The following is a 15,807-nucleotide window of genomic DNA, read 5'->3' as shown; positions in this document are numbered from 1 at the left end:
ATGAAGTTAAGTGTCAGCCTCTTGATTTCAGTTCAGTTCATGATCTCACAGTTCATGAGATCGAGCCCCACATCAGGCTTAGAATGTTCTCTCTCCCCTCTCTCTGTCCGTCCACATGCTTGCTCTCTCTCTCTCTCAAAATAAATAAATAAACTTAAAAAGGTGTTAACAACATATAGAACAATAAAATTGGACCTCTATCTGACACCATAAAAAAAATGAACTCACCATGTATCAAAGACTTAAACATAAAATCTAATACAATAAAACTCCTAAAAGAAAATATATGGAAGAAGCTTGTTGATATTGCTCTTGGCATTAATTTTTTTAACATGATACCAAAAGCATAAACAATAAAAGAAAATTCAACAAATGGGATTACATCAAACTCAAAAGCTTCTTTACAGCATAACAAAACAAAATAAATAAATAAATAAATAAATAAATAAATAAACAAACAAACAGCCAAATAAAAAGACAACCTATAGAATGGGAGAAAATTTCTGCAAACCATATATCAGATAAGGAGTTAATATTCAAAATATGTAAAGAAGTAAATCAACTCAGTAACAGAAAAAAAATACAATTAAAAACTGGGAAGAAAAACTAATAGACAGTTCTCCAAAATGTACATCAAAATGGCCAGATACCTGAAAAGATATGCAACATCACTAATCACCAGGGAAATGCAAATCAAAACCACAGTGAGATATCACCTCACACGTGTTAGAATGGCTACAGCCAAGAAGACAAGAGACAACAGATTCTGGCAAAGATGCAATAAAAAGGGAATATTTATACATTGCTTGTGGAGTGTAAACTGGACTCAACACTACAGAAAACAATATGGAGTTTCTTCAAAAAATTAAAGAACAGATTTACCACACAGTCCAATTCTACTTCTGGATATATACCCAAAGGAAATCAAAATGTGATTTCAATCAGATAATCTGCTCTCCCATGTTTATCACAGCATTATTCATAATAGTTAAGATAGGGAAACAACCCAAATGCCCATCAATGGATAAAAAAAGATGTGGTCCATATACACAGTGGGATATTATTCAGTCATTAAAAAGAAAGCTATTCTCCCATTTGAGACAACATGGATAGACTGTGAGCACATTATGCTACGTGAGATAAGTCAGAAAGAGAAAGACAAGTACTGTATGATGTCACTTATATATGGGATCTAAAAATGTTAAGCCTACAAAAACCAGAGAGTAAAATGTTGCCAAAGGATGGGTGTGGGGGGAGGGGGATAAAAGTGATGGTGTTTAAGGGTACAAACTTTTAAGGAATAGTCAATAAGGTGTAGAAATCTAAGGTATAGTACAAGGAATATAACAGTAAAATTGTACTATAATTATGTGATATGCTAAATATCACTATATAGAGGTATTATAATATAATAAATGTTTCAAAGTAACACATTATATACTTTAAATTTACAATGCTACACATAGAATTTATTCAATAAGTTATAAAATAAAATACACTCCCATGTCTGATGTTCGAATTTTATAGCCAAAATCTCCTACTGCCCAATACATGCTTCTCTAGGTATTCTCTGGCCCCATGTAATGCCCTATGGCTGGTACTTTCTCCTGGACCTCCTACTACTGATCATTTACCTGTTTTGGCTCAACCTCTTTGAAATGATACTTGATCTTCCAAATGAGATTTGACTCATGGTGGTATTTCTATCTATCTCCCAACATATATCTCACTGAGACAACGAGCACTACCTATTGCATACAAACTAAACTCCAGTTTGCTCTGGACATCCTACAATAGTAGGACATCATTCTTTCCTCTGATTCAACATATTCACTGATAAAAAGCCAACATTTTCATGGGGTTTTTGGTCACAGCAGCACATAGAGCTATGAACCAGAGGCTTCAATGACTCCTAGACATTTTACCCAGGTGAACCTCAAGTCCACCCTGTTGCCTCACCTGCTTTGACATTTTCTGACAAGCTTTGTGCTCCATGTCTACTAAAATGGAAGATAATTGATCTCATATGCAAAGCTGGCATTGTCTTGCATTTCATCCTAACTAAAATTTACTAATTTTTTTAAAAAGAAATCTCTCTGGCTCTTCCTGATAGCTTGGCATCTCACACCATAGAAGTTTATTGTCCTCCTCATGCATGGGGAATCTCTCCAAATTTTCTTGTTAAACCCATTGGGTAAGACTAGCTCCATCTTTGGCTTTTGGTAATTCAATGCCTTTCTCTTCTTCATCCAGAGGATCAAGCATTTATGTGTTTTCTGCTTCCAAGAAGTTCCCACCCATGGTCCTTCAGTCACTATATTCCCTACTTCCAACACTGCTCCTGATTTCATGGCAACCCAGCTTTAAAAGTAGCTTTTCACTAGGGGTTGTGACCAAAAATAAGGATGCTTTATCTAGGTGTTTCCTGTGAGCTTATGTACCTCCTTCAAAGCACACTAGTAAACTAATTAGCCATGTTTCCCTTCCTAATCTGGTTAGCTTTAAGTGATAATGACCTTGTTAATGTATTATAAGCCATCCAAAGTATTCAGTTAGATTTTTTGATAAGAGACAACAATTATGAACTTGTCCGGGAAATGAAAGTGATCAAAACTTGATGGAGGTTAAAGTTGGAAAGAAGGAAAAAAGAAATAGGAGAATACAGTTTGTTAAAACAGCATTTTAAAGTACTGCCTTTAAAGAGTTAGAAAGCACATCAACATATTAAAGCCCTTGTGGAGCCCAATGGTGCAGAAACTTTGGTATTTTTGTTATGGTGTTTCTCAAACTTATGTGGTCATAAAGTCCCTTTTCCATTTTTATTTCATTTTTTTAAAGTTGTGAAGGGATATGCTGTACAAAGACGTGGAGAAAAGATACCTAATATGGTCTCCAAAGTCCTCTGCTCTCCTAACCTTCTATGAATCCCTACCATTGGAACTCCTCATATGTCCAGGAGGAGGTCCAGGCATAAAGGTGGGAGGGAAGCTGTGTCCAGTGAGTTGAGGATTAGGAGGATAAAGAAGGGAGAGATGATCCAATTCAGAGGTAGGAATAAATAATTTAAGGAATTCTGGGATAGTTTTGGAAAAATGAAAAAATCCATAAGGTCAAGGAAAAGGAGAGACAAAGGACAGAGAGATTGAGATGGTGCTAGCCACTGGCTTCCAGGCATAGTGTGGCAGGCAGTGACCTCGTTTTCTTCTTCCCCCTCCTTCTTAGGAACGGTCAAACAAATGGCTCCTCTGTCCAGGCTTAAACAGCTTTCCTAGAGATTCCTGAAGCTACCTAACCAAGCCCAGTGAACAATAAGAGAACCAGATGTTGGCAGATAGAACACATACACTCAAGGCAAAAAGAATGGAATTACAGATGAAAACAACCAAATTTTGGAAAAGCAGAAGGACAGCTGTGTACACAGCAGACCCAAAAAGCTGACACAGGAGATAAACCTTGAGGAAAGCTGATCTGCCCCCACAGAATCCCAGAAAGGCTCAGAAATTTGATTAGCAGGCACCCTATTGAAATGGAAGATAAATATGGAACTATAAACAAGGAGCTTTATAGAAGTTCTGTTTAAGAAACCATGATGTCAATGTTATAGAAAAGGGAATCTATATAATTCTCAACCTTTGTTCATTAAAATATCACATTATCACTTATGTCAAAGAAACACGAATGCCATCAAAACTGAACTCAATCTTTTTCTCACCTGGAGACAGACTGTGTCTGCTCAGATCCAGGAATATATTATTTTGGTGACCTTGGGCAAACAGAACTTGGCAGTGGTAAGAATGGATAGGAAATGTTTAATACCAGCTGACAGGCTTCCTTATAACCTGCCAAAAGGGCTTATGAGAAGATTCTCTCTCCATCATTCACTTTTTCAAAGCCCACTTTCTTTTTTTTTTTGAAATATGAAATTTATTGTCAAATTGGTTTCCATACAACACCCAGTGCTCATCCCAACAGGTGCCCTCCACAATACCCATCACCCACCCACTCTCCCCTCCCTCCCACCCCTCATCAACCCTCAGTTTGTTCTCAGTTTTTAAGAGTCTCTTATGTTTTGGCTCCCTCCCTCTCTAACCTTTTTTTTTTTCCTTCCCCTCCGCCACGGTCTTTGTTAAGTTTCCCAGGATCCACATAAGAGTGAAAACATATGGTACCTGTCTTTCTTTGTATGACTTATTTCACTTAGCGTAACACTCTCCAGTTCCATCCATGTTGCTACAAAAGGCCCTATTTCACTCTTTCTCGTTGCCATGTAGTATTCCATTTTGTATATAAACCACAATTTCTTTATCCATTCATCAGCTGATGGACATTTAGGCTCTTTCCATAATTTGTCAAAGCCCACTTTCTATATCACTTCCTAACTTGCATCAACACCTTCTTCATTATCAACATCCTAAGACTTTATTGTGTGAGAATCAAGTGACTTTTATGGCATCAAATGGCATACTAATATAAATGATCATATTTATTACCGTTACAGTCACTTAATTCAGCACAAGATTTTGAGTTGCAAAAGCAACATTTTGTATTAGAGAGAGATGCCTTTTATAAAAAAATATTAATTAAATCTTCAAGGAGGCTCCATATGGTTTTGTCAGACTCTTCGATAGCATTATATTATTAAATCGTGATATCTGTGACCAGTTCTGTACATTGCTCTGCTCTGTTCTTTATAAGAGGACCCCACATTGCTTAGACTTTAAGTTAAAAGGGGATGACATTTGTAGAACACTTCCTGTGTATGATCATTCACAAACCAATTTTAGAAGAAGGTCAATAAATGCTTCTTGATATTTGTTTTACAATTCAAAAAATAATACAAAATTATAGCCCCAAATTGCTTCCACTATTCTGGTAGAAATTATGAGATATACCCTCCGGAAAAGAGAAGCCTCCGGAAACCTCAGGAAGAAGAAATACTGAGCAAATAAGGGGAATAAAAAAAGAAAGTCTGCCTTTGCCTTCAGCTCCCTTTCACATTTGACTCGTTTCACCCTTCAAGAATCCTGTCTGAGGAATCTGAATCGTCCACAAGTAACAAACTGAAAGACACTGACAGTCATGAATTCCCTGACAAAATGTCCTTTACGATGAAACCAAACAGTCCATAAATTCCACTCAAGCACACAGAGCCTCTAGTCAGGATTTGTTTTGGGGGGTTTTATGTGTGTTTCTTTGTATGCATTTTCAATATGAAGTGAATATTTAAGGAAATCCTCTAGGATAAAGGACAGAGACCAAAACAAACCAAAAGATAAAAGGATGTTGGCAAAAATAGAGACAAGGTAGAGAGGAGAAATTTTCAAAAAATTATTGCTAATATTCTGAGAGATACGGGATAATAAATAATAACACAAAAATAACATGGTGGAAAAAAGAGGCATTTTCAGAGAATAGAGGTTTGGAAGATAAATCTCTCAAAAAGTAGATGAAAAGTAAGAGAAGGAAAATGGGATAAAAAGATTAGAAAATTAACAACTCAGTCCAGGAGGACCAATCTTTAAGAAGTTACAGTTTCAAAGACAAAAGAATAAACAAACGAATATAATAGAAGGAGTACGTGGGCAGAAAGAATAGCAATAAAAAAGGAAAGAGAAGGGGACAGAGAACTTTTTTCTCTTTAATTTCCAAGTACCTAGACTTGTAAGACATGAGTTTCCAGACAGAAAAGGCCTATAAATTTCCCAGCAAAATGGATAAGACCAGGCCCAGTATAAGTCATCACCTCATTCAGGACCACTGAAGACTCACAGGAGATAATAAAAATCCCCTCCAAAGAGAAAAACAACACCAGCTTGGATATAATGGCAAAGAAATCAGAAAAGAAATGATGTCTCACTATGTGTCCTGGAAGTCAGAACATGGAGCCATGTCCTCAAACCCTGGCATAGAAATTTTCTTCTAACCTAGAATACTACGTGGCTAAGTAGAAGGGTAGAAAATAGACATTTCTGGTTGTGAGGACTTAACCATTCATCTCCTAAATACTCCTTAGCAGATAGCTACTGGAAGCGGAGCAGTGAACTGAGGAAACTAATTTAGGATCTAGGAATTGGGGGATCAGAAAAAAAGAACTGAAGGGAATTCCCAGGACAATGGTGAAAAATAAACCCAGGATGGTCAGAGAGCAAGGGGTTGAGACTGAAATCATAGGAAGGCTCCAGGCCAAGAACACATGCTTGACAACATACAGACTATCTTTTCAACATCAAAGGTGAGCTCTCTTTTTGACAAAGGGGTGAATATGAGTGATAGGTATATAGATAACTAAGTAAGCAAGCTAACAAAAACAATAATGTTTAAGTTCAGGTTGGGGGGAAATCTTACACAAAAGGAGATAATAGTGTTTACTAAGTTATGATACTGATACCAATCCAGTCAAAATTAATGATGACACATTAGCAGGATGTTGGGGAAAGAAAGTGTCTGCACCAGAGAGAAAGAAATAAATGGAGAGAAAGAGTGGCTGGTGATGGAAGGCAAATCCTCATTTCCATCATGGGAAATCAGTAGATACTTTTCAGTAAGAATCTACTAAATATCCAGTAAGATACCTGTTTTGTTTAGAGAAATGGAGGTGATTCCTAAAAAGAAAGATCTAAAAATACTGAATGCATTTGGTTTGGGGAAGGAGAAATTGAGGCGGCAGGGGGTGGGGGGGGTGGTGGCATGCGAGGTACTTTTCTCTAAAATTTCTTAAGCTATTAGAATTTTTCATCTCTGTGCTATAACTTTAACACAAATAAGTATCAAATAAAATAAAAATTAGTAGTACTTTTGCTTTCAGCCTGTTGTACAAATGCGTTAAACAATCTGGTTTCAATCCTGAAAAACAAAAATTGTTACTAGTGGCTTTGGCATGTTCTCTTTGGGCTGGGGGAGTGGTGAAGATTGTTTGGAAGACCAGTCACTTTCTGTTTTTAGCAAGAAAACAGCCATACAGACAGATTGGTTAAGTACCTTCTGTTGGAAGTTTTTAAAACATACCATTTCTGAAATTTTATTGTCTCTTGTAAAGTCCAAAGTCAGACTAAATGTATGCAGACAATTTGATACACATTAGCATTTTCCAGTTCATTTATCAAAGCTGTTCTAAATGAAGTTAAAAGCACAGCCTACTTTCCAGTGTAAAAGAGATCGTTAGCCTCCAAAGAGTAAATTTAAAAAAGACAGAGAGAGAGAGACAGGCACACACATACACAGAAGAGGAAAGAAAAAGAAAAATGTAAGAAAACTATTTATGCAATAATAGTTTGCTTATATTACTGCCTGTGCCCAGGAAATGAGGAACAGAGTATTTTTAATGTACTTAATTCAAACACCCAATCATCTTCACACTAACTGCAAAAGTGTATTTAGCCTACCATAAAGACCATTCAACTTTTCCTAAGAATCAACTGAGTTTCATATTTTGTTGAATTCTTAGGCAGTTTATTCTTTTTATTTTGGTGTGTTGTTATTTTTACCAAAAAAAAAAAAAAAAAAAAAAAAAAGGTGTGAATGTTTAGTTACTTGATCCTATTTTCTATCTTCTCCAAAACATGCAGGGCTTCCAAGACTTCCTATTTGTCACGTGTTCCGATCACCCTAAGGAAAAACTGGGAGAGCCCGCTACAGGTGCTTAAATTACAGCTATAGCTGGATTGTGTTTAGGATTTAACATGGTACACGAAAATAGAGAAGACCTTTAAAAGAGACTAACGGATTTTTGAATCCAGTAAGATAATTAGAAACTACTTCAGCTAATTTCTTCATTTTATGCATCAGGAATCTTAAGGAACAGAGAAGCTACCAGGTATCTTGCCAAAGAGGCTGGCCAAATTTCACACTCCGAGCAACTGGGTTGGGTCAAACTGTTCAGACATTCCAGAGTCCTTCATCGAATCAAGTTTGAAGAAAATCTTTCTAAATGAGACAGTGGCCAAGTGAACAGGGTAATTTGCCACGTTGTGGTTAGAGCAATGCACTTTTTCATCCAGGTTTGAGGGTTCTAAGATCTAAGAGCCTCAGGACTTCTTGGATGCATGCTTTTTCAGATGTTTGCTGAGTACCCATGGTGACTACGGTTGCTTTGCAAATATGTTGCTTTCTTTTTAATTCTCAAGATGAAAGGGATCATACCTGTTGTTCCAGAGGTAAAGATATAAACGTGAGTAGACCTAAGGCTTGAGGCAACAAGGTGGCTGCGTGCCACAGGCTTGTCAGATGCCGTCCTCAGTTTTTCTTTGAGTGAAATCACGCCTCGTGGAACAGAATCACTCATTGCCCAAACACTGATACCTTCTGGGATTCTCGGCAGGATTTCTTCTATAGTTCCAAGCAAATCTAAAAACCAAAGGTTTAGGAATAGATAAATAAACCATAAATCTCAAACGATTAACCTGTGTTTTCTTTTCTCTGTTGAAACAGGGATAAAATGTAAATAGAACACCGACTTCCTTTTCATTAGGATAACTATATGATTCTGATTCAACCGGACCAATTGAAAGGGAAATCCGGTTATCACCTGACTTAATAAATTCAAATAGGCTGATTCAAATTGAACTTCAGAGACAACATTATTCAGATTATGTTTTTTTCCAATTTTTAAGTGGAACTCTTTTTATATCCTGCTTTACATCTACACTCAGGATACTAAACATTTTCCGTGAAATACATCTTAGTGGCTCATTATACCCAAAAAAACCATCTGTCTGTCACTGTTTAATTCATTGTATTCTGCAATACATTCAGGAGACTCCCCTGATTCTTCTGGTATCATAAGATCATTATGGTTTAGAGACACTTTTGGAGTCAAAAGCTAAGGAAATTAGAGATGTCCTTTTCTCTGGATCAGGATAATGGAAAGTCGGCTTGGGGTCGCCTGGGTGGCTTAGTCAGTTCAGCATCCGACTTCGGCTCAGGTGGTGACCTCATGGTTCACGAGTTCAAGCGCTGCATCATGGTCACTGCTGTCAGCCTGTCAGTGCCAATCCTACTCTGGATCCTCTGTCCCCCTTTCTCTCTGCTCCTCTCTTGTTTGCACTCTCCCTCTCAAAAAAATAAATAAAACTTTTTTTTTTCTAAAGTGAAAGTCTTTGAAAGCAAAAGGAGGAAATGAATGTCTTCCAGAAAAGGTAGTAAGATCCTCGGTTCCCAGCAAGGTCCAACAATGGCAAGTAGGAGCAGGTTGATGACAGCAGCACCCTCCATCAGCAGCAATGGAATCCAAGGCTCGGCTAGAACCAAGGTCAGGCGAAAAGGGAAGCAGAGGAGTAGAAAGAAAATCCTGAAACACTGGTGTCTTCAAGCCTGAAGATCTTGACAGTCTCATAAGACAAAGAATCTGGGTTGCAATAAAGGTTTCAGAAAGGAGAAAGGGACACCTCTCTCAAGATGCATCTACCGTACAGATCACAACAAAGCACCTGGAGAGGAGAGGCTATGTTACATTAATTTGGGAGACTAAACTAAATCTTCTTAATTTGGTCATTAATGTAGAAGAAAATGTAATCTGCTCATGGGGAGAGGTGGGTAGAGAAAAAGCAAGACAGAAGGTGGGCATGAGTCCCTGAGGAGGAAATACTTATTAAGGTACCCAGCACACTGTAGGATATAAAACAAGGGTGGGGGAGGTATCTTGTTCCTGGAGAGTCTTTGCATAAGCCAGTGAGGAGGCCTTCTTTTTTTTTCCAGGGAAGAGACACAGTTATTTACATATTTTAAACTCTTTTAAAATTTGACACTTCCCTACTTTAATATGGATCTCTAACAGTGAAGTTTGACTTTTACATTCCACAAAGGTGCTCCGATTTTAGTTTGGTATTCCTATAAACTGTCCCAATTGTCGAAGATATAAGTGATTTCTGAGGGCTACATTATTTATCTTAAAATCTACATTATTGTAGTAGAGATAGAAAACACTAATACCCCACTAGCCTGTAGAGTTAATGCAAGAAATGCCAAAGATTACCAACAACCACCAGAAGCTAGGAAGAGTCAAGGGAAGATTTTTTGCTTAGATCCGTTAGAGGGAACATGGCCCTGCAGACACTTTTATTTTGGACTTCTAGCGCCAGAGATGTGAGGGAATAAATTCCTATTGTTTTAAGCAACCTAGTTTGTGATATATTACTTCAGCAGCCCCAGGAAATTAATACACCAAGGTCACAAGCTGGTGAACAGAACTGTTATTCTTTTTTTTTTAATTAATTAATTAATTTTTAAATTTACATCCAAGTTAGTTAGCATATGGTGCAATGATGATTTCAGGAGTACATTCCTTAATGCCCCTTACCCATTTAGCCCAACCCCCTCCACAACGCATCCAGCAACCTTCTGTTTGTTCTCCATATTTAAGAGTCTCTTATGTTTTGTCCTCCTCCCTGTTTTTATATTATTTTTACTTCCCTTCCTTTATGTTCATCTGTTTCGTACCTTAAATTCCTCATATGAATGAAGTCATATGATATTTTCTTTCTCTGAGTGACTAATTTCCCTTAGCACAATACCCTCTAGTTCCATCCATGTAGTTGCAAATGGCAAGATGTCATTCTTTTTGATTGCCGACTAATACTACATTGTGTGTGTGTGTTTGTGTGTGTATACCACAAATTCTTTATCCATTCATCCGTCCATGGACATTTGGGCTCTTTTTATACTTTAGCTATTGTCGATAGAGCCACTATAAACACTGGAGTGCATGTGCCCCTTTGAAACAGCATGCCCGTATCCCTTGGATAAATACCTAGTAGTGCAATTGCTGGGTCATAAGGTAGTTCTATTTTTAATTTTTTGAGGAACCTCCATACTGTTTTCCAGAGAGGCTGCACCAGTTTGCATTCCCACCAACAGTGCAAAAGAGATCCTCTTTCTCATCATCCTCGTCAATATCTGTGTTTGCTTGAGTTGTTAATGTGAGCCATTCTGACAGGTGTGAGGTGGTATCTCATTGTGGTTTTGATTTGTATTTCCCTGATGATGAGTGATGTTGAGCACTTTTTCAAATGTCTGTTAGCCATCTGGATGTCTTCTTTGGAAAAGTGTCTATTCATGTCTTTTTGCTCATTTCTTCACTGAATTATTTGCTTTTTGGGTGTTGAGTTTGCTAAGTTCTTAATATATTTTGGATACTAACCCTTTACCTAATACATCATTTGCAAATCTCTTCTTCCATTCAGTTGGTGGCCTTTTAGTTTTTCTGATTGTTTCCTTTGCTGTGCAGAATCGTTTTATCTTGATGAGGTCCCAACAGTTCATTTTTGCTTTTGTTTCCCTTGCCTCTGGAGATGTCTTGAGTAAGAAGTTGCTGCAGCCAGGCTCAAAGAGGTTTTTGCCTGCTTTCTCCTCTATGATTTTGATGGCTTTCTGTCCTTCATTTAGGGCTTTCTGTCTTACATTTAGGTCCATCCATTTTGATTTACTTTTGTGTATGGTGTAAGAAAGGTTCATTTTTCTGCATATGTCCAGTTTTCCCAGCACCATTTGCTGAAGACACTGTCTTTATTCCATTGAATATTCTTTCCTGCTTTGTCAGAGATTAGTTGGCCATATGTTTGTGGGTCCATTTCTGGGTTCTCTATTCTGTTCCATTGTTCCATTCCATCGGAGTGCCTGTTTTTGTGCCAGTACCATACTGTCTTGGTGATTACAGCTTTGTAATATATCTTCAAGTCCGGAATTGTGATGTCCCCAGCATCGGTTTTCTTTTTCAAGATTGCTTTGGCTATTCAGAGTCTTTTTCAGTTTCATACAAATTTTAGGGTCGTTTGTTCTAGCTCTGTGAAGAATGCTGGTGTTATTTTGATGGGGATTGCACTGAATATGTAGATTGCCTTGGGGAGTACCGACATTTTAACAAAGTTTGTTCTTCCAATCCAGGAGCATGGAATGTTTTTCCATTTCTTTGGGTCTTCTTCAATTTCTTTCATAAGCTTTCTATAGGTTTCAGTGTATAGATTTTTGAACTCTTTGGTTGTGTTTATTCCTAGGTATTTTATGTTTTTTGGTGCAATTGTAAATGGGATCGATTCCTTGATTTCTCTTTCTTTTGCTTCATTGGTGTATGAGTGCAACCGATTTCTGTGCATTGATTTTATACCCTGTGACTTTGCTGAATTCATGGATCAGTTCTAGCAATTTTTGGTGGAATCTTTTGGGTGTTTCATATAGAGTATCATGTCATCTGTGATGAGTGAAAGTTTGACCTCCTCCTGGCTGATTTGGATGCCTTTTATTCGTTTGTGTTGTCTGATTGCTGAGGCTAAGACTTCCAATACCATGTTGAGTAACAGTGGTGAGAGGGGACATCCCTGCAGTGTTCCTGACCTTAGGGAGAAAGTTCTCAGCTTTTTCCCAGTGAGGATGAGATTATTGGTTGGTCTTTCATATACAGCTTTTATGATCTTGAGGTATGATCCATCCATATTTTCTTGAGGGTTTTTATCAAGAAAGGATGCTATATTTTGTCAAATGCTTTCTCTGCATCTATTGAGAGGATCATGTGGTTCTTATGCTTTCTTCTCTTGATGTGATGTATCACACTGATTGTTTTGCAGATATTGAACCAGTGCCTGCATCCCAGATATAAATCCCACTTGGTCAGGGTGAATAATTCTTTTAATGTATTGTTGGATCCAGTTGGCTAGTATCTTGTTGAGGATTTTTGCATCCATGTTCATCAGGGAAATTGGTCTGTAATTCTCCTTTTTAGTGGGGTCTTTGTCTGGTTTTGGAATCAAGGTAATGCTGGCTTCATAGAATGAGTTTGGAAGTTTTCCTTACATTTCTATTTTTTGGAACAGCTTCAATAGAATAGGTGTTAACTCTTCTTTAAATGTTTCGTAGAATTCCCCTGGAAAGCCATCGGCCCTGGACTCTTGTTTTTGGGGAGATTTTTGACTACTAATTAGATTTCTTTGTTGATTATGGGTCTGTTCAAATTTTCTATTTCTTCCTGTTTCAATTTTGGTGGTTTATATGTTTCTAGGAATTTGCCCATTTCTTCCAGATTGCCCTTTTTATTGGCATATAATTACTCATAATATTCTATTATTGTTTGTATTTCTGCCATGTTGGTTGTGACCTCTCCTCTTTCATTCTTGATTTTATTGATTTGGGTCCTTTCCTTTTTCTTTTGGATCAAACTGGCTAGGGGGTTTAACAATTTTATTAATTCTTTCAAAGAATCAACTCCTGCTTTCATTGATCTGTTCTACTGGTTTTTTGGTTTCGATAACATTGATTTCTGCTCTACTCTTTAGTATTTTCTGTCTTCTGCTGGTTTGGGATTTTATTTGCTCTTGTTTTTCCAGCTCTTTAAGGTGTAAGGTTAGGTTGTGTATCTGAGACCTTTCTTCTTTCTTTATGAAGGCCTGAATTGCTATATACTTCCCTCTTATGACTGCCTTTGCTGCATCCCAGAGGTTTGGGCTGTGGTGTTATCATTTTCATTGGCTTCCATGTACTTTTTCATTTCCTCTTTGACTTCTTGGTTAGCCCATTCATTCTTTAGTAGGATGTTCTTTAGTCTCCAAGTATTTGTTACCTTTCCAAATTTTTTTTCTTGTGGTTGATTTCGAGTTTCATAACATTGTGGTCTGAAAATATGCACAGTATGATTTCAATCCTTTTGTATTTGTTGAGGGCTGATATGTGTCCCAGTATTTGATCTATTTTGGAGAACATACCATGCACACTGGAGAAGACTGTATCTTCTGCTGCTTTAGGATGGCATGTTCTGAATATATCTGTTAAGTCCATCTGGTCCAGTGTGTCATTCAAAGCCATTGTTTCCTTGTTGATTTTCTGTTTAGATGATCTGTCCTTTGTTGCTAGTGGGGTGTTGAATTCCTGTACTATTATGGTATTATTATCAATGAGTTTCTTTATGATTGTGATTAACTGATTTATATATTTGGGTGCTATCATGTTTGGAGCATAAATGTTCACAATTGTTAGGTCTTCTTGGTGGATAGACCCCTTAATTATGATAGAATGCCCTTCTTCATCTCTTGTTACAGTCTTTATTTTAAAATCTAGATTGTCTAAGTTTGGCTACTCTGGCTTTCTTTTGGCAAAAATTAGCATGATAGATGGTTCTCCACACCCTTACTTTCAATATGAAGGTGTCTTTAGGTCTAAAATGGGTCTCTTGTAAAATGCATAAAGATGGATCTTGTTTTCTTATCTGTTACCCTATGTCTTTTGATTAGAGCGTTTAGTCCATTGACCTTTAGAGTGGGTACTGAAGATATGAATTTATTGCCATTATGTTGCCTTTAGAGTTGGAGTTACTGGTGGTGTTCTCTGGTCCTTTCTAGCCTTTGTTGCTTTTGGTCTTGTTTTGTTCTTTTTTCTTTTTTCTTTTCTCCCCTCAGAGAGTCCCCCTTAAAATTTCTTGGAGGGCTGGTTCTGTAGTCATGAACTCCTTTAATTTTTGTTTGTCTGGGAAGCTTTTTATCTCTCCTTATATTTTGAATGGCAGCCTTGCTGTATAAAGAATTCTTGGCTTCATAGTTTTCTGATTCAGTTCATTGAATATATCCTGCCACTCCTTTCCGGCCTGCAAAGTTTCTGTGGATTGGTCCGCTTCAAAGTCTTATGGACTTTTTTTCCCTTGCTGCTTTCAAGATTCTTTCCTTGCCTGAGTGTTTTGTGAATTTGACTATAATATGCCTGTTGATGGTCAGTTTTTGTTGAATCTAATGGGTGTTCTCTGTGCTTCCTGGATTTTGATGTCTGTGTCTTCCCCCAGGTTAGGAAAGTTTTCTGCTATGATTTGCTCACATAAATGTTCTACCCCTTTTTCTCTCTCTTTATCTTCTGGGACCCCTATGATTCTGATGTTATTCCTTTTTAATGAGTGACTCAGTTCTTCAATTCTTATATCATGCTCTTTTGCCTTAGTCTCCATCTTTTTTTCTGCTTCATTATTCTCAATAAGTTTGTCCTCTATATCACTGATTTGATGCTCTACTTCCTCCATCCTTGCCACTGTGGCATCCATTAGAGATTGCTGCTCAGTTACAGAATTTTTTATTTCATCCTGACTAGCTTTTACTTCTTTTATCTCCGCAGAAAGGGATTCTAATCTATTTTCAACCCCAGCGAGTATTCTTATTATCATTATTCTAAATTCTGGTTCAGACATCTTGCTTGTATCTGTGTTAAGTCCCTGGCTTTCATTTCTTCCTGTTCTTTCTTTTTGGGTTTAATTCCTTCATTTCATCATTTTGAAGGAAGAAAATAAATTAATAAAGTAAAAAAAATTTAAAAATTAAAAACAACATGGGAGTGCAAGCTGGTGCAGTCACTGTGGAAAACAGTATGGAGCTTACTCAAAAAAACTAAAAATAGAACTACCCTATGACCCAGAAATTGCACTACTAGGTATTTATCCAAGGGATACAGGTGTGCTGTTTCGAAGGGACACATGCACCCCAATGTTTATAGCAGCATTATCATCAATAGCCAAAGTATGGAAAGAGCCCAAATGTCCATCGATGGATGAATGGATAAAGAAGTTATAGTATATATATATATATATATATATATATATATATATATGTATATATATACATATATATACATATATACATATATATATATATATATATATATATATATATATACACACACAAAGGAGTATTTCTCTGCAATCAAAAAGAATGAAATCTTGCCATTTACAACTATGTGGATGGAGGAACTGGAAGGTATTATGCTAAGTGAAATTTGTCAGTCAGAGAAATACAAATATCATATGACTTCACTCATATGAGGACTTTAAGAGACAAAAGAGATGAACATAAG

The 15,807-nt window shown here is 37.0% G+C and overlaps 1 protein-coding gene across 2 annotated transcripts in view; it reads right to left on the bottom strand.

The window, feature by feature from the left end:
• The window catches only part of SLC27A6 (solute carrier family 27 member 6), a 74,522-nt gene that overhangs the window by 46,821 nt on the left and 11,894 nt on the right, over positions 1-15,807 (bottom strand). The window contains exon 2 of one of the 2 annotated variants that reach the window (XM_007087797.3): positions 8,140-8,343. The exons of the other annotated variant lie outside the window; for it this stretch is intronic. Within the exon in view, the coding sequence (XP_007087859.2) occupies positions 8,140-8,343 (204 nt within the window). The remainder of the gene's footprint in view (positions 1-8,139; positions 8,344-15,807) is intronic. 2 annotated transcript variants of the gene reach the window in all.

The sequence above is a fragment of the Panthera tigris genome, chromosome A1 (genome assembly GCF_018350195.1).
Source record: "Panthera tigris isolate Pti1 chromosome A1, P.tigris_Pti1_mat1.1, whole genome shotgun sequence".
In the NCBI taxonomy this organism is placed as follows: Eukaryota; Metazoa; Chordata; class Mammalia; order Carnivora; family Felidae; genus Panthera; species Panthera tigris.
This window is presented reverse-complemented; position numbering and strand designations above follow the sequence as displayed.